This window comes from Zonotrichia leucophrys, chromosome 10, assembly GCF_028769735.1.
Source record: "Zonotrichia leucophrys gambelii isolate GWCS_2022_RI chromosome 10, RI_Zleu_2.0, whole genome shotgun sequence".
NCBI classification, from domain to species: domain Eukaryota; kingdom Metazoa; phylum Chordata; class Aves; order Passeriformes; family Passerellidae; genus Zonotrichia; species Zonotrichia leucophrys.
This window is the reverse complement of record NC_088180.1, coordinates 9,549,628-9,568,556: the sequence shown is the minus strand read 5'-3', so window position 1 is coordinate 9,568,556 and position 18,929 is coordinate 9,549,628. Positions and strand designations below refer to the sequence as shown.

General features: G+C 40.8%; 1 protein-coding gene across 15 annotated transcripts in view; it reads right to left on the bottom strand.

The window, feature by feature from the left end:
• Positions 1 to 2,751: 2,751 nt before the first annotated feature.
• SEMA6D (semaphorin 6D) overlaps positions 2,752 to 18,929 on the bottom strand; it is a 209,495-nt gene continuing 193,317 nt past the window's right edge. For 10 of the 15 annotated variants that reach the window (XM_064721741.1, XM_064721739.1, XM_064721737.1 and 7 more), the window contains 18 exons: positions 17,375 to 17,516; positions 16,884 to 16,995; positions 16,229 to 16,289; positions 16,061 to 16,123; positions 15,873 to 15,974; positions 15,562 to 15,652; positions 15,165 to 15,284; positions 14,628 to 14,716; positions 13,668 to 13,885; positions 13,428 to 13,559; positions 13,076 to 13,231; positions 12,821 to 12,994; positions 11,963 to 12,103; positions 11,786 to 11,863; positions 10,906 to 10,997; positions 10,505 to 10,561; positions 8,526 to 8,693; positions 2,752 to 6,438 (listed from right to left, as the gene is read on the bottom strand). In XM_064721741.1, coding sequence (XP_064577811.1) covers positions 5,135 to 6,438; positions 8,526 to 8,693; positions 10,505 to 10,561; positions 10,906 to 10,997; positions 11,786 to 11,863; positions 11,963 to 12,103; positions 12,821 to 12,994; positions 13,076 to 13,231; positions 13,428 to 13,559; positions 13,668 to 13,885; positions 14,628 to 14,716; positions 15,165 to 15,284; positions 15,562 to 15,652; positions 15,873 to 15,974; positions 16,061 to 16,123; positions 16,229 to 16,289; positions 16,884 to 16,995; positions 17,375 to 17,483 — 3,267 coding nt within the window. In that variant the 5' untranslated portion in view covers positions 17,484 to 17,516 and the 3' untranslated portion in view covers positions 2,752 to 5,134. The remainder of the gene's footprint in view (positions 6,439 to 8,525; positions 8,694 to 10,504; positions 10,562 to 10,905; positions 10,998 to 11,785; positions 11,864 to 11,962; positions 12,104 to 12,820; positions 12,995 to 13,075; positions 13,232 to 13,427; positions 13,560 to 13,667; positions 13,886 to 14,627; positions 14,717 to 15,164; positions 15,285 to 15,561; positions 15,653 to 15,872; positions 15,975 to 16,060; positions 16,124 to 16,228; positions 16,290 to 16,883; positions 16,996 to 17,374; positions 17,517 to 18,929) is intronic. The other 5 variants (XM_064721746.1, XM_064721747.1, XM_064721748.1 and 2 more) reach the window with 5 other exon arrangements.

The following is an 18,929-nucleotide window of genomic DNA, read 5'->3' as shown; positions in this document are numbered from 1 at the left end:
CCTCAGATGAATTCAGAATGCACTAATAAAATCAGAACTTCCAATAAATTTTGTTTCAGGCAGAGTGGAAACAGTTTCTCAGTGGAGAGTTTGGGACAGATTATAATTTCAGATGTGTGTCAGGCCAATGCAATATGCCAGTGAAAATGTTTGCAAGCAGGCAGCAATGGCTGGACCAGAGTCAGGCCCTCACACCAGCTGAACTTTAGCAGGGTTGAATAAAAAGGTGAGAATCTCTACTTCTCTAAGCAAAGCTGAATCTAATTAAATATTTAATGTGTGGTTTTTTTCTCCCAAATCCTTTGCTTTCTTGCTCTTTCATACTGTGATGTGATGACATTTGAACAACAAATGCAGTCTTGGCATGTTGGTCTCCTGGTAGTACTTTTTATATGAAAAGCTTGCACATCCCAGCTGAAGTCCAGATGCTGCATTTATGAGGTATTTTGTCGTGATCAATTTTTAAAAAATATTTTTCCATGCCATGAAATTAATAGGCACCTGGGGAAATACCAACCAACTCTTCCCTACTCCTGCAAATACTAACCTTTCCCAGATGGGAAGGTATTTCTCTTTCCCTTTATTTACCTGCAAGATGTCCTTGCTAGCGCTCAGAATCACAGAGAGAGAAGGAAGCATTAGAAGAAAACAGTACAGAACACACCAACTGCACTAAACCCACTGCATTCTGAGGAGCCATTTACTGCATAAACCCTGCATAATCTTCCCAGGGTCACAGAGTGAGTCATTAGCAAGACAGCACTAAGACAGAGGCATCCTGATTTTTCTAACTACTGTGATTACTTTAAGACCCCAATTTAAAAGGCCATAGGTTTGTTCTGGCAGTGCAGTCATAGAGATAACTGCTCACAGCTTTACAAATTGGTTTTCTTGCAATCATCTCACTAGCACGGTCCTGCAGCCCTTTGGTGTTTTGCCTGTGTTCTGTTCAAAACTATTTTTTTCTACAAAACCCGAAGCAAGCCAGAGCTGAGCAGGAGCCTCTCCTCTTCTGGCCCGTGTCCACAGCTGCCCTGCCCCACATCCCTCAGCGCTGGGACCTCCCCTTGCTGGGGTGACCCCAGGCACAACAAGCACCCTTCATGTGCTCCTTTATCACCTGTGGCTTTGGATTGTTCCACAAGAGAGACCTTAGGATGCTTAAAACCAACTGGCTCACCCAGGAAAGCATTGAAGGAGAAAAACTCTTTTCTTGCTAAACTTTTCCTCAGTGCTGAAGTTCCTTTTCAGAATGGGGCTGCTGTAAGTGGCTGCTTTGGTATTGTCATTGGATACAAGCCATCTCTGTTTGTGAAGGGAGAGTTTTCTTGTACGTATTTTTCTAACAAATTCTAAATATTTATTTTCAGGTATTTAAAAATAAAAATAAATAAATAAAACATGATATTTGCATGCACCATGTAGCCCAACAGAGCAGCTGGGAGATGATGGTCTGGCTGCACCCATCCAGCCAGCACAGCACTGGTTAAGGGAAGGCTGGTTCAATACAGACCAAACCATGGAACCCCAGAAAATGGTCACTTGACATATTTTAGATAAAATAGAGACATTTTCTGAACAAAAATTATCCCAGGATTTGTGCTGCAGATGCACTAAAACAGCTATTTGTAATTTTCTCATGATGACCTTTAATGCCTGGCTGAAGATGACTCAGGCAGGTACAGCCCCTCCAGAGGGAAAGCCTTTAGCCACACTGCTGACACTGGTGCCAAAGGCATAGCTGATTTTAAAGTGGGAAAGCAGCATGTTGTGAGAGCTGTGTGTGTTTGATGCTTCATTTCATATAAGAAGACATCCAATGAAGAAAACCCCATGCTAATATAAAAAAGAGAATTTTTTCTGTGGTACTAGAAAATATATATTGAGCCATTATAGCTTTGGAACTTTTTAAGCACCATATTTCTTTTTCCTTCTGAATTTTGGTAAGATACAACTAGGTGCTGTTATAGTGTTATAACATGCACAACAATTTCAAATGATTAATACCTTGACAGCATAATCTTGTAAAAAAATCGTTTTTATCCACTATCTAAAATTAACTTTTAATTAAAAGAATGTTATATTTGTTTTCTGATACTAAATTACCTTGATTATTTTAAAATTCTGTGGGATGTTGGCACATACTAAATATACAGCATCTATTTTTCTGTTGGGCTTTAGCTGTCTGCCTGAAATGTGAGTTTTAATTATTAAGCATTAATAAGTATTTAGGAATGTCCTGCTATGTGAGTTAGCAATTAATTTGGCCAGGAATTAGCTCTGTCTTTGGTAATCTACATTGTAGAAGGAACACACTACCTCCTTTCAGAACTGTATATATTTGCACAAAATTGGTATTTTTTTGACCTTAATAAGAAAGGTTTGCAGGAACTAGAGCCCAGCTGGAACCTGGATGGAGCCCCAGGGATCAACTTCAGTGCATGGTGTTGGTGTTGTGTGGGCAGCCCTGACTCTGTACTGAGCTCTGCCACCACATGCTGGTTACTCTGATTTTTGTATTTACCTCAGAGGGCCAAAGGTCACTGACAGCCCCTGACTCTGCCCCAGGGACACGGCGCTCAGAGGGGCTGAAGAGGACACACAGGACCCTGGTGTGTCACCCCAGCCTTTGCAAGTCCTGCAGCCAGGCAGCGACTGCGCCCTCCTTGCAGAGCTGCTGCAGGCAAACACAGATTTCCCCCTCAGTAATCCCACAGCACATCTGCACCAATAATGAAATTACACACTCAGTACATGGGAATATTTTATTTTGACTTTACATGCGGTGTTAAAAACCCAAAGAACGTATTATTTACACATCCACAATACAAGTTTACAAGATATCTATACATGTTAAAGTACTCTATAGTAATAGAGCAGCTTCATTTAAGGGTTACTTTTTTTATGCCGTACCATTAAAAAAGATACAATCTGCGTTTACCTTTGCACAAATGGATAAAGCATCTTTTATTATTAAATTAACAGAATAAGGACTAGGTTGAATGTTAGAAATTTCAACATAAATACTGAGAGAACTCACATTACCATCTACAAGGCAGCACAATGTTACAGGAGGTTATCAGGGTTCACATACATTTATCTTCCGGGTCACACAAGTCTGTATTAATATTTGTAAAGTGAATTCGGATCAGTTTGTGTCTTCTGACAACTGAGTACATTTTAATAGTTATTAATCTGTAGTGTTTTAGTTGCAAGACAGAAGTGTTCAGGAAGAAAGATCATTGATTTTTGGATCCAGAGGTCTCAGGAAAGAAATGTCCCTTACAGCCTTACAAGAAAAAAATGACTACTTCTATCCTTTATTCTTTGTTCTGTAACAGAGATCCAGTTTTTAGTGACTAACCTTTTCTCCCCTTTGAACACATAATATAAATCTCCACCGTCTCTGAAACCTGGTGCAGTTATTTGTCCCACTAATTCATGAATATTCCTCTGCCATGGTTATTTCTATAGTTATGTTCAATAAACAATGTGGTAGTGTGTAGTTTGCAAGCTAAAATAGCCATCTGTGTTGAACATCAGCTGCAAGTGGATACTGTAAACCCTACTAAATAGCTTACACAACTTTAGCAGGTGTTCCATTACCCTGGAAACCTCATTTGATTTCACATTATAACTGTTTGATCCTTCAGAGAGCTGGAGTGGAATGTTTATCATGGTAAGGTGATTTAATGCTGCTGTCTTCTTGGATTGTAGGCTGCCTTTAGTTACCATTAATTATTCTTGTGTTTTATCTTTTTTTTTTTTTTGGGTGCTGTTGAGAGGTTTTACAACTGGCACTCGGGAGATATGTGCTATAGTGAGAACACTTGACAGATTTAATTTTTTTTTTAGTACTTTTATCATTTGCATGAATAAGGCACAAAATGCACAGATTCAGGTAAACTCACACATAATATTTACAGAATATTGTCATTACCTGCATGACTTTGGAAAAAAACAAACATTACTTTACACAACAAAAACAAATTGATTGCACTACTGTTGAGTTTTCACAGACTGCTTCTGCCAGGCCAATTAATGTTTCTCCTTTTTTATTGACAAGAGTCTATCAGCGTGTAGGGCGTTATTAAATGCAACAAAAACGTGACCTTCTCCAGTTACACCGGCGTTTGCCAAGTGAACTGACAATTAGCTGCCCTCAGTGAGAAGTACAGGGGCTCGAGTTCACAGTGGCCAGGTATTGGATGGAGGCACTGTGGAAACACAGCAAAACTCCCCCATTCCAGCCCAAAACACTGGATTTGAAATGCACAGCTCTGAATCAAATAGCAGCATAACAGAGTTATGAAGAATTAACCATATCTGCACTCTTTGACTGGGTGGCTCTTTGATCCAGGCGTTCCCCTCGGAAGGCTGTCAGAGATGCGCAGTTCATCCGTAGCTGGCTCCAGCTGAGCCCAGCGGGCTGCAGAAGGCAGAGTCATCTGTTTGTTCAGTCATGCTCAATGTAAACAATTCCATAGCATAAGAGATGCAATGGGAATCTAAGTACATCCTAGTGTGTACAGTACACACACACATCCACACACACGCACAGCTTTATCTGTGGCAAAAACAAAATGCCACACACATGGAGAGAAAAAAATAATGCTACAGTTGGGCCAGAGACTTAATTCCAGCAAATTGATTATTAACCCAGCTATTCATTGAGACATTACCATTTTCTGACATTTGTGCAAGAGGCAAGGTGAATGCATACATAGTAAAATGTTCACATTTAATGGGAATGACCACACTTAATGGCAGTCTAAAATGGAACCCATTTTTCAAGTATTTGCTTACTGATTTTTTCCCAACAACTGTTGTTTAGCTATTTAGAACAGTAACGTAGCCCCCACCCCATTGTGCTACATGTCTCCTTAGCTCCAAACAAAAGAAATGTAATGACCAGCACTTTCCTTTGTTTTTTTTTGTGTTTGCTTGTAGCAAGTACATGAAGTCTTGCTACAGCTACATGTGGCAAGACACAGATGTTGCTCAAGTAAAGACAGTTTCTTTGGCCACTTTGTTCTCCTTACTAACAAGCAAGTCTCTGCCTTATGTGTCTACCACAACATCATTTCAGAACCTGTACAGGTCAGTGCCACACTCATTTCAGCACAGACATGTCCTAGTAGCTGTATTTGTTCAGTGGTCTGACTGGTGTCGTCTGAGGGACGAATGAGGGTTTTGGTGGCACGTCAGGTTTTAGGGAGGGTGTCCTCTTTACTCCTGTGCGAGGCAGGGTGCCATTGCTCGTGTAGCTGCTTTGCCTGGACAAGGAAGGCTGGAGGTGAACGCTGACAGGCGTCCCTTGCATGTAGTCCATCTTAGTGCCTGCTGTGGGAGCCATGTACCCCCCACGATTAATACTTGGCTGTCTGGATAACAAAACACCATTTGGTGAGTTCAAGTTTTTAGGAAGGGCAGATATTGAGTGCCTCTGTGAAGAATTTTTGTGATAACCCCTCTGCCTTTCCAAAGAGGTCATTGGTACTCCAGGAGTGGTGGGAACATCCACTCGTTTTGTGGGACTGTTTCTTGGTAGAGTCGATGGAGGAGAGTATAAAGACGCCTCCCTGTTGGGAACCTTAGGTGGGATCTCAGACATATTGCCCATTGGATCCAGCATTAAAGTCTGGTGGGCCACTTGAATATCTCCCATAATTGCTTTGGGATTATTAGTAGTTTCATTTAAGTGTTTCAGAAAATCATTCAGGGTGTTCCTGGAATCAACAGATCTCCTGTGGTCTCTTTTGCTGGATGATTTTGTAAGTGGATGATCAATATGTTGCATCTTTTTGTCTGCCTTGTGTGCATTAGAATTTGAGAAAGATGTGTTGTAGTCATGGGTAGCATTGGGAAGAACAATAGCACTGGGAATATGTCCATGACTTAGAGGAGAGTGGGGTGGAGGACTAGAAGGAAAAAACTGAGGGCTTTTCAGGGGAGTTTCCTTTCGTGAAGCGTTGAGGTTACCGTGCGCTTTGTCCGACTGACTCTTCATAGCCTGCAGAGTCTTTTGTTGGAGAACTGGAGTAGATTCAGGAGTTGGAAGTGCAGCTAATTCTGGAGGCTGTCCCCTGTGGTCCATCATCATGGACTTGGTATCGCCATTTGGAGGCAACTCCTTCCTGCTGGTCAGCAGGTTTGTGTACAGTTTGGGTGAATCAATGTTCTGCTGATACTCCTTGACAGGGCTGTCAAACAGCCCATTCAGTTTGGCAAAGCTCCCGCTGGAGTCAGTGCAGGACTGAGCTGATTCCGCATCTTTGTGTATTTTCCTGGATTTCCGCACAAATATATCCCGGTAACAGTAAACGGCCACTCCCGCAATAAAGGCTCCCAGGACAAATGCAGCAAAGACACAAGTGATTAGGACATTCATATGCACCATTTGGTTGGACTCTCCTGATTGTACTTCCCACCTCACACCTGCAAAAGACAGGCAGGATATCATAAATCCACAGCTATTTCATACTGACACATTTCAGAAGAAGGCACCCTTCCTCATGGAAGTGTCTGTTAAGTGTTTTTAAGTGCTCTGGATGTGGTGTTGCTGTAACTCAGTAGGATCCTGCAATCTACTCCACTGGTGAATGCAAATAATTTTATAAAAATTATAAAATGACTGTGTGTGCACTGACAAGGCTAAACGAAGACTGTCCATTTTCTCTGTAATGAGGAATGCTTGTTGCAGTTTCTCTCCTTATATTGTTTTGTTTAGCCTGTCCCCAAATTTCCTTTAAGGCTCAAAAATAGGGGCCTTATGTTATTAACATTAATGATTTCTGCTGGAAAATTGAGGTTAGAAGGTCCTACTGGGCCAGACAGCAATTAATAACTCATGGATGGGTTTCTCTCTCACTTTCCTGCCCAACTCATAAATCAGTATCGAAGGAGAGACAGGATTATGCAAATGTTGTGTAAAAATGTATAACATATATACTGCATTGTTACAGCCACGCTAATGGAATACAGTAGAAAACTTGTAAACTATTCCACTCCCAGGCTGCTGGTCCTGGAGTGGCACACCTGCACTCATTATACATGTCCAAGTTTGAAGATAGATAATGTGATTCTGTTTTAGAGCACTGATTTTTATTTTTTACCAATAACAAACATAATACTTGCATAACATTATAAAAATAACTTAGGTTAAATTATTAGAGAATGTTAAAACTTTTAGCTTAGACCAAGAAATTGAATATTTGATTAATTTTTTTATTTGGGTATTAACAAGCTCCCTTTGATTTTTTTTTTTAGATTTTTTAAAGCAACCACAGACATCTTGCAGCTAAGACAATGTTAGTTTTTAATGAAAGTAATTCTGTTGCTATCCCAAGAGATGTTAAAATGAAAGAGCAAGAGGGAAGGAACAGAGTCACTTTTTGTTAGAGGCAAGGCCTTTGAATATTGTTAATGTTCAGGGTTACAGGTTTTAATGGCACTGTGCAGAGGCAGAAGGAAAATATGAGTAAAGTTCACTAATAGCTATGACACAAAATGTGATTCAGAACCAAGAGCAGATGATAATAAAAACTTAAAGCAAAACAGAAAATAACTGCAACAAATTAAAATGACAAATGCACGGCCATAATGGCTGATAGGAAACCTGATATGTTTTGTGAATGGTAATAAAACAGAAATGGTTTTTGGCTGGTGAGATTTTTTCAGTAAGTACAGAATTGTGCAAACATGTCTGTCACCTTGTTGTGCTATGCACTGAGAGAGACTTGTGGTAAATTTTGGTTAGGGGATTGGAAGCTTCTCAATCCTGTGGTTGACTGCAGTAGTCCTATTGAATTAAAGTCTCATTGCCATAAGAACCTAATCAAAGGCTCACTTAGCTGAAAGAATGGCTAGAGAAAGATGAACTACAGGGAGATTTGGTTTCTTGTGTTCAGCTTAAAACCTCTGGATGTCTCAGTATGTACTGAGATTATCTCTAAACTGATGCTCATATCCAGAGGATAAAAATTCAGCAGTTTCCTACTCTGACTCTTGCTCAGGACCATGTTCCAGCAAGCAGAGGTTGGGATATGCCCCATTTAACACACAGATGTCTCATGGAGCTCTGCTTTGTGATCTGTTTTGCCACCACCCTCAACCCAAATGAAAAAAACCCAAAACATAAGCAACCATTCATGAGGACTAACAGTCTAAACCAGTGTTTAAGTTACTGCTTAAACAGTTTAAGATTGGAAACAATAAATGGAGGCACAGAGGGTAATTTTTTAATGTATCCAGAACTGCCATTGATTTCAAGGGGAGTTTTGGACCACTCTAGGATTAAAAAGCTGAGCTTAGAATCTGTGTTTCCCATTATAAGCTCTAAGCAGCACTTTGTCCATGGGATAAGTAGGTATGAAAAACATGATTGCACTGTCTGCATATTCAAAGGAAATGGGTATAAAATAGAGCCCAACAATCATAGCTCTTACATTTAACTTAAGCCTTAGACAATGTTGAGACTATCAGGTTTCCATTCAGCTGCAATGTATTCCCTGGTAAGGCCTTACCCTTTGGGACACCTGATAATGGATCAGAATAATCAGAAGTGTTTGGGTCATCTTGAACTACAAATTTCCGAGAGCCAGTCACTTTAGGTTTCCAGGAACCAATCACTTTAGGTGATATAACTGGGATACTTGCCATTGTGGTAATGGAAGCTGAGGAGAACTCCATGTCTGTGGTGGCAAACAGATTTTTATTAATGTGTTTCATGGCACATCTAAGCTATAGCTGGACACAGTATTTTATGGGAGTTACATGTCAGAGCAAAATGTGACCCCCCCCTACACTCTGCAGAAGTACAGATGGCTGATTAAAATCAATTACTTCAAAACTGGAAGTATGAAAATAGTACATTTACACTTCAACAGCTGCTAGCCAAAAAGCCAGAGAAGTCAACTGTGAAAGCAGTGCAAAAGTTAAAGCAAGCAACTGTGGGGGTGAAAAGCACAACTTAGTCTACTTAATTGCTATATTCTTCACTGGAGACAACATACTTGGCTGCCTTTTAAACATCAAAAAAAAAAAGAAGTTACTTGGAACGATGCACACTCATGACAGGTTATGCCTGAGAAACCAGATCAGCTCCATTACTGCTATTATGGTATACCAGGAACTGCTGAATGAGCCATTTCTGCAGGTGGGGATAAAAGGAATGTTTTTAACCCCTATTTTGTAATGGCTCCTAAGGAACAATCCTGCAGAGATTCTGGCTCCTCTGTAATGTTTGCTGAACAGACCCACCACAGCCTATGTGAAAATGCACAGAAGAGGAAACTCATAAAATTGGGTTTACAGTCCAGTCTCATTTGCACCCTTGAGTATTTTGTGTTCACTGTCCCAGTAGGTTTAGGCAGGAAAGTCTATGGCTTGAGATCAGACTTGAGAAATGTACTTCAAAAGCACACTCATTCAGGACTTAAAAATAAGGTTCAATTGTATCTGTGTCATAAAACACCACTTTGAAAATTCAGTTGATAAGCACTCATAAAGCCAGGCAGCATTTCTGTGTGACAGTTTTGTTTTGTTTTGTTTCCTTAAGTGAGCTTCTAACTTGCATTGTGGGTAAATAGATCTGGAAAAATATTTGTCTCAAACGTTACTTCTTGTCAAGTTACAGAAGTGAAAATGTCAGAAATCAAACCACCAATAATGTTCTTGTGGCACTCTTACAAATTTAACATACAAATAGATTATTGTCCTATTTGTCAGTCAGAAATGTGCCCTTGGTTTGAAAGTGAAGGCCCAAGTTCCAAAAGCAAAGACTGGAAAGTAAGGCCTGAGTCTTGCTCCTGTTGAAGTCAACACAGGTTCTGCTCTTGAGTTCAACAGAGGAGCACTGGGTGTCCCTGAACACCAGGGCTGGTGGTGAACACCTTATTAGAAAAATCACTGGAGGAGAAAAGGATGCAAAAGTCCATCTGACAACAATGCACAACATTTTTTTGAAGCCACTTTTGTCTACACAATTTCTCATTCAGCTACACAGTTTGTGATGTTAAATTTTTTTCCACTAGCACAAACTACTTAAAGCATTTCAAAAATAAAGAAATACACATTTTAGAAAATGTGTATTTGTGCAAAAAGCTTGCTGGGAAAGAAGGAAAAGAGAAAAGGAGAGGTAAGGGGGAAGATGATGAAGTTCTGCCATTCATCTACTAGAGATGACCAAGAGGGGCATTCACAAACACATGGCTGGGGATCAAGAGTAAAGCTTAGTGGACTTCGTGCAGTGAAGATGTCATCTATGTTAATCAGGCTCTTTAATAAAAGATGTCTCAATAAATAATGAGCTGTTAACATGCGGCTACACAGGGTGAAGTGCTGAGTGAGAAGAGTCTGACTATCTTTACCATCAGTGGGAACATGAGTAAAAGCACAAAAATGGAGGATTGCCAACTGTGCAAAAGGAAGGAAAAAAGGGCTGAAAATGCTGAACTGAAGGAAAGTAAAGGTCATTAATTCAAAAAAATTAAAAAAAACTAACCAGATGTTGGGTCGCCAAATATTTTGTAATCTGGTGTAGCTGTAGTAGGCAAAATTTCTAAAAGAATTAAAGGAACAAGTAATCAGTAAAAAGTAACAAAAAGAAAGCAAAAAATCTCAAACCTGAGTAATGGAAAATAAAAACTAAAATATCACTGGTTACAAAAAATAAATTCTTCGATACTTTGCTGTAGACCCCAAATAGCTGTAAACTGGTGAAGGAAAGAGAAAAACTCTGCCACCCAGGACTAAAAAGCTCAGCTTTGTGAACATTCACAGTAACACCAGGTGATGTGTTCATCATGTTACTGAAAAGCTCATCAGAAATTTAACATCCACAGTGAGGTGTGGCCACAGACTATGGTGAGACATTCCAAAGGAGCAGCAGTGACTGTCCCTTACCATGGCAGTCCCCAAGCTGCGCCGTGTTGCCGTATTCGACATCTTGGACGTATCCTCCAGTGCTGTGGTTGTATGAAACAAACAAAGAGAACCTGCAATTAACAGTATTAGTAAGGATACAAATGGAGATTTTTTTTTTCCTGGAAGCAGCAGATGGAAATATATACAACAGCCAGTGTATGGCCCAAAGAATTGTACAAAATGTACAGGATAGTCCGGCTTTAAAACTATCTCTGTGTGCTTATGCCAGGAAAGAGAAGAAAAACAATCCCATTTTTTAACAACTACATCATGTCTTCTCCATTGGGCATGCTCTTGGGTTTAGATACAACCATCCAATTATACCAGTTAAAATTTGCACTGGCCTGCTACAAAGGCCTCTTTTTAAGATACAGCTGCTAGTGCACCATATATTACAGACTTGATTTGTGCAAAATGCCTTTGGTATGCATATATAACACCCCAGCTCCACTGCAGAGGCACAACCTTGCTCTTCCCACTGTGAATCCTGTGCTTTCATATTTGCAACTGCCTGTGCCCTGACCACGAGCATGTCTGGGAGGGGATACTGTGTCCTGTCCTCTTGGAGCTGCTCAGGTTTGCATGCTGCAATTTCTTGCCTTCCTGCTTCCAGCTGCTCTTCCTACAGGTCTGCCTGTCCTCCTACACATCTAAAACTCCCCCTGAATGCAAGTCTTCACCCAGTGGTTCCAGAATTAGGCCAGACTTAGTATTCAGTTTTCTTACAGATACAATCCACTGGGAAAAAAAATCTTTAAAAAACCAGAGATTTAGTAACTGTGCAAGGGAAGAGCACAGGGCATGAGCTCGTGTAAAGCATATTTAGAGATGCTGGGCTAACTTAGAAAGGAGTACTTACAGCATGCCTGGTGTCACTCTTCCACACGCCTCATGGTCTAACCAGCCACAGTATGGGTCCCGTGAAGCAATACACGCCCTTGCAAGAGAAAAACCCCAAAAGATCATGCATTTTTAACTTCCTTCCAAAGAAATGTTGGTGCCCTTGCTTTAGGGGGGATCAGGAAGGGAGCCATACTTTTTACATGACCCGTGACGCTCACACCGACTCAGGGGAATTCTAACGACGCAGCTGGAGAACGCCACGAACAGAGCATGGTGGTCTCTGTCCAGCTGGAGGGAAATGACTCTTCTGTCCTCCTCGCTTTCTGCATTACACCTGGTCAGCAAAAACAAGAGCAGGCCACTGCTTTAGTGACTGTAGTACTTTGTGCACTAAACATTTTATTTATTGTCTGTGTAGCTACTGAACAGAAACTTCTCACATACATAAATGTAACCTGTGACTCTTTGCTGAGACATTGCTAAACAAACCTCTGAGTTATCAAATGCTGGATTCTGGCTCCTGCTAACATCTAGGTGAGAAGTTTGCAGATCTATGTAGGAAAAAAACAATCTAAATCCATTTTCTTTGTTTTCTCAGTCAGCATAAGTATCATGAGAGAGCAGAACAGAAGTCCTGTATTGGATGGCTGTAGAGTTTAACTGGAATGCTTCCACTCCCAAATTCTTTGTGCCAAAAAATAAACAACTAAAATGATCAGATATTGGTTATACACTATCAGCCACTCTTGAGCAACCCTCAAGATAAGCACAGATCATTTCTTTTTAACATCACCAAAGACTTCTGAAGTTTCAGAAGTATTTGCGGGAGAATTAGACCATGTCACTGACGTCACTGGATAGGAATTAGATTGTTCATTCAACCCATGCAAAATGGCAAGTGACCAAATACTTTCAGGTTATTCAACATGAGGAACATGATGAAATGACAAATAAGTGGTGATGTTGGTGATAATGAGCTAGTTTACCATAATCTTTTTCAGCTAGGTTCCAAGGACTAGATGAAGAGCTTAGATGTTCTGGTAATACTTACTTTGCATGATTATATGCTTCAATCTCTTCCAGTAATATGCTGTCATTCAAAGAAAAAGGCCTGGTCTTTGCCAAGATTTTAAGTACTACTCCTGCTTCGGAGCCAACAAATATGACTGTGTAGTTCTGGTAGGGTCCAGCAGCGTGGTCTACAGCAATTGCTGTCAATCTGTATCTAGCAAGACCAGAAGGCACATCATTAACAGCAAGTTGTCTTGTTTTCCTTTTCACAGGTGTTACCTTTGAACTGTCATACCTGACACGTGTTTTGGTAAACCAGGGCTCCTCAGTGACTGAGGGAACAGCTGAGTCCATCAATGGATGAGATTTGATGAAGGAGAGCGTTTCGTCTGGGAAATCAATGGAGGTTTTGTAAGCCTCTGCTAGGCCATGTTTTGCACAGCAGCCAGGTCTGAAATGAGAACAATATTGTTTTCCTCTTGATATTTTAGTTAATGAGAGAAGGCAGCCGGTTAATGAGCATCCTTATGGCTGAAGCATCAAGCTCTGCTTTGGGTTTTACCCAGCGAGGCACTCAAGAGTGCAGCTGATTTAAGGTAGCTCTTTACAGGGACAATGTTATGACATTGTGAGTAAGAACCTTTTACCTTGGCTTTGGTACTTTGTCTTCAGGTACAGCTGTCCAAACAGAGTCAGGAGTCTTTTGTTCTTTAAATCTTCCTTTGAAGACTTTCTCAATGTCATCCATGCTGAAAGCACACACTGCTGAACCAGGGATGCTGTAAAATTCGAAAAATAGTTTCAAGAACTCAGATTACAATGGCACCAATCTCAGTGTAAGAGAGAACCTGAGATCTGCCTTTGATGAAAGGTTGCTCATCTCTTACCTGTTGAGCTGTGTGGTGAATACACCCACAACAGTGGGCACTCCATTGATTTCTATGATGTCTGTGATGGACTGCAGAACATCAAAGTAGAAAAATGAATCCCCAGGAACTGAGCAGTTGAGCCGAGCTTTCAGAAAGGATGTCCAGTGCTTCTCCAGGACCCTTTGGGAGCCCCCCATGTCATTTTTGCAGATGCGTGCCACACGGGAATACACAGCCTGTGAAAGGGAAAAAGAAGGAAAAAGGGAGAGAGGCTTGAGAGATGCAAGGGAAACAGTGCTTGTTTCTGAACTCTTAATAAAACACCAAGATAATGTTAACAGGAAGCTGCCATTTATCTGCACAGAGATGATGAAAGCAAATGGTGTTCAGCTTGTAGTGCACAGGCATCTTAATGTATCACCAAGCAAATGCATCTCCACAGTTTGCTCCCACCCTTTTCACCTCCAAAATCATATTGTTAGTGAGATTTAAAGACTTTAATTAACCATGTGTAAGGGATTTAATAATTTATTGTAGAATATTCTTCCATGGTGAGGCATGAGTATTATACTCTGTTCTGGCATGACTGAATTATTCAATATCCAGGGACATTAGAGAAACTTCTTTGAAGCTCTCCTTTTGTGTTGTTTTCTTTTGTTTCTTTAATAGGCCTGAAAACACCCTCAGCTTTTCCAGTACTTGGCACAAGAGTTAATGCAACAGCAGCACTGAGGCAACAGCACATTGAAAGACACCTGTAGCGAGCTCACTGACAGTGAGAACAGAAACAGCTTTTTGGTTGAAGAATGCACTGCTCTAGTTTGCTTTTTCTCCCCTCCCTGTAAATTATAACCATGGTAAAACTGTGCAAACTTTGTCCTAGTTCCTTCTTCATATTATGAACTGTACTTGTTTCTGATGCTGTTTTAGGATGAGCTCCTTCTGCTGTGACTCAACGCTCACGGTGCAGACACTGACCTTGCCTAAAGTGTTGTGCTCCACAGCAATTTCTCGGAAGAAGAAATAAACATAGTTCCCATATTCAATGGCATGGAGGAAGTGTGGCTCTGCAAGAAAGAGCAAGGAGAAGTTACTTCAAAGAACTGCTCAATGGGCACATGACAGTGACACTGTGAGACTTGGCAGCTCCTGCCCAGGTCCACACCAGCCAAGGTGAGCTCCAGTCCTACAGGTACTTCAGGATGTCCATGTACAGGTGTACTGGAGCTCAAACGAACTTCAAGTCTTTAGCATTGGCTAATGTACTGTAACAAGGCCCCACAGAAATTGTATTACAACTAAGGTATTTTGTTGCTACAAATTCATTTGTTGAAGGATTTAACAAAAATTTTATCTGGTTTTTTTTTGCATTATGCAGCTTTTTAATATTCTGAAAGCCTCATACATGCTGACATTGTAGCATATGTGTAAACCAGGCTGACTGTGAATAACCTGACCTTCTGTGCCCCTGAAATGACATTTGCCATGTGTATGGGAAAATACTCCCCAAATTACCTTTTATCCATTTGGAGTCATACTTTATTGTTCTTAAGGCAGATCCATCCCCCATGCTGCGATAAATAACAGCATCACTTGCCAGGAAATCTGCTACTGTTGCCGAATACAATTTTCCATCTAAAATGGAAGTTGAAAACATGGTATTAAGAGGCCTTTAATAATCTACAAAATTCTGACTAGCCTGTATTTTTCCCCATTTCTTTACTGTCACACTTCCCCAGACTGCTGTAACCTATTTATTAACAGGTCAGCTTCTAATCCTTTGGAGGCCCTTTAAAAAATTTAAGAGCAGGGGCACCATGACACCTTTAGCTTTCCTGTGCTTGCTTTAAAAGCTCTCTGTCTCCTTTGGTGTCATTAATCATTTAGACTCATTACAAGTAAAAGTTCTTACCAGCAAAGAGGGCGACATTGGTTTGTCTGGCATCAAATGGGCATCTTGCCAAACCACTAATTTCCTCCCCATCATACTCTAATGTATTCAACTAGAGAAGAAAAATAAATGGGTGATAGTGTCATTTCTATTTTGTGCACTGGCACAAAAGCAAAACATTGTCTTTCCACAAAACTTAATTCAGCACATTGGCTTCTGTCTGTTTTTATTTCACCTTGAAGCACTCTCCAGGCACACTGGATGTATTGGCTATGGCATAACCAGTGCAAGTAAAACCAGAAACAGATTAACGACATCTTTAGTACTCTTACCCGGTAGTATCTGCACATAGGGTTAAATGCATTTGTTCCACAGACAAACACCATCTCATCATTTCTTGGAACAAAGACTTTAATGAAGTTATGGCATTCATCCTGAAAAGAGAGTAAGATGTATAAATCACAAACTCCATGTATATAATAAATACTAGTGTCATTTTTCTATAATGTGCTAAACTTACTTTGTGTTTGCCTTTCATAGCACAGTTCTCTCTGTCCTGCTGCTTTGATCTCCACGTTAATTTCTGAAAGGAAATGGAACATTTGAATTCCTTGACACAGCAAATTCTTAAAACAACCCATTAAAATGAAAGAAAACACCTCTCCCTTTCCAGCAGGCATCTACTCACCTTGCTTGGGATAACTTCTGATTTTGGAACTTCATTTAAGTTTACAGTGTAAACCTGGTCCCTGTTTGCAGAGTAAAAAGACAGCAGTAAATTCATTAATTCTGTGCCTCTTTATTTGATAAGCCAAATCTATTTTCAGAATGTTATGTTAGACCAGCAACTTCTATGAAATAGAATTCTGTGTTTAATGTAAATGGAAGAAGGTTGTTCATGTGTAACATGAGGTGGCTTTGATTTTTATTGCTGTGGTCCTGAGATAGCACCTGCAGTGTCCAGCTGTCCATCCCTGTCTGCCCATTCTGCTGAGGACTAACCTGGGCTGTAAATATATAAGTGTGTTATCCTCACTTCCTACAGCCCTGATGTGTCAGTCCAAGTTTAAAATGATCAGGAGAGGTTTTTATCAGGCAGGGCAGTAATATAAAAGAGGGAAAAGAGCATTTGATCATTGGTTTAAGCTTAACTACAGTAACTGCAGCCTTCAAATCCAATTTTCATGCACTGGCCATAGATATGGTATATTTCTCTGGGAAATTCTGCCCCAATTCTAATTTTTATCATATTCTGCACACTTTTCTAAATGAATTTTACACATAAATGCAAAACCAGAAGAGAAAAGAATTTTAATCTAATGAACTGAATGAAGGAAAATTACCTGCCAGTGATATAAAGTGTGTCTCGAATTTTCAACATTAGTTGGAAGTCCAGTCTGTGCTGAGATTCATTGCCTGAAGGGCGTCCTCTAAATACTGGATATTGCCTTGAATCTGCAAGTAAAAATGGGCTACACCATCACTCAGGATTATAGAGCTAAAGAATCAATATATGGCATTGATTAGCTGTATATACTAGGTGTAGAAGGGTTTAAACTAAATTCCTTGAGTAATGTCTTGAATATAAATGAGGAAAAGATGGCTAATGTCAGCAAATGTTCTTTTTCCTGAAATTATTGCTGTATTTCTGATTGCTTTTTTAAGAAAATGATTAAGTGTTCTATTAAAGATACAAAGCCAGTAAACACATTTCAGTTTGAAAGGAATCAGATTTTTTTTTAATTTCCCATGGTGGGGGGCAAGGAAAAAAAAATAAAATCAACATTAGAACTTTTTCCCTGGTGTTTATCAGCACTTGATGCAGATTACTTACAGTGGTAGTCCACGACGTTGATGGGGTCCTCGTCTTCGGGGAAGCTGACGGCCCGGCAGGGGGACAGGCTCAGCAGTGTCACCAAGGCACAGAGCACGGGGAGCCTCATGGCTGGGGACAGGTGACAGCGCTGCTCAACTACCTGCACACAGGACAGGGACACAGCGGTGAGGCTGCGGCAGCATGGGACACTGGCAGCAGGGGACACTGCTGGGAAACTGCTGCGTGACACGGCCCCGCTCCAGGCTGCTCTGAGCCATTGATGGTTGCTAATTCTTAGCTGGATTTGCAGGCATTTCCAAAGAAATGACAACTGTCAGCCCATTTAATTCACAGAATCGGAAATAGAACATACAGGCTGCTGACCTGGCAAGAAATATTGTCAAACTTGGGATTAGAATTTTAATTAAACTGCAATCTCTTTCCATCCTCTCAATCACCAAATGTCATCCAACACACCCTTTTCCCATGCAGCACCTAAATCTCATCCACAAAGCGTCATGACACACACAATGTGTCTGAACATCCCTGCTGTGTTTAATGTCATTGCTTGTTTCCAGGCTGTGCCATCTCAGTGCTCAGCCCAACATCCCATTGTCACAGACCTGATGCCCAGAAGCAGGCACCTGATGCTCTGCCTTGTGCAGTGACTTACACATGTGCAAAGTAAATGCAAAATGCTGCCCCTGCAGTGTGACAGCACTGTCACACACTTCACAAGGGTGGCAAGAGACCCAAATGGGGATGCAATGCTGAACCACCTTCCCAAGATGCCACTTTCCCCCTCACTCCATCTCCTACTGTCAAAGGCTTCAGAGGCTTTCACCTGGGGGTTGTGTGTGTGTGCTCTGCAGATCAGACAGCACAGATCATGACAGCACCACAACATTAGACAACAAAGCTTTTAAGAGGGGAAGGGAAACATAACTTCTTCAATTAAACCACAGGGATATTTCAGTGAGCAGAATGTAACTACTCAAGTTGCCATTTGGGTAGGATGCGAGAAAACACATCTCAAAGTGAAATGCGATCCTTAATGACTGCAAGTGGACTGGGCAGGGGTCATATTTCTCATTAGAAACCTGGCAAATGTAGTATTATTCCCTCCTCCAACCTTTTGGAGGCATTCATTCAGCCCCGACTCACAGGTCAGAGCTCTGAGTCATCAGCTCAGTGCCTTGCAGTTGCTGAAATTGGTTATTAAATGCTTTGTCTAAACAGAAAAAAAAAACCAAAACCTTTCCATTTTAATGTTTTAAGACTTTCAGTGAGAAGAGTATGTTGCCAACACAAAGTGCCAGACCTGATCCAGCAAAGCACAAAAGTATTATTCATTTAATAATTTGAAAAGCAATTAAAAAACCCCTTCATAACAACACTTAACCTTTCAGTAATGCTTATGGGGGATGAAAATGCTGTATTTGTTCATTGATCCTATGGCTGGCTAGGGGCAGGGCTTCCTCCTTCCAGAGGCTGCTGAGCTGTCAGTTTGGGCTGCACTGTGAGGAGAGCAGCTGAACGCCTGGGAACATTTGGGGATGGGGTGGGGGTGTTG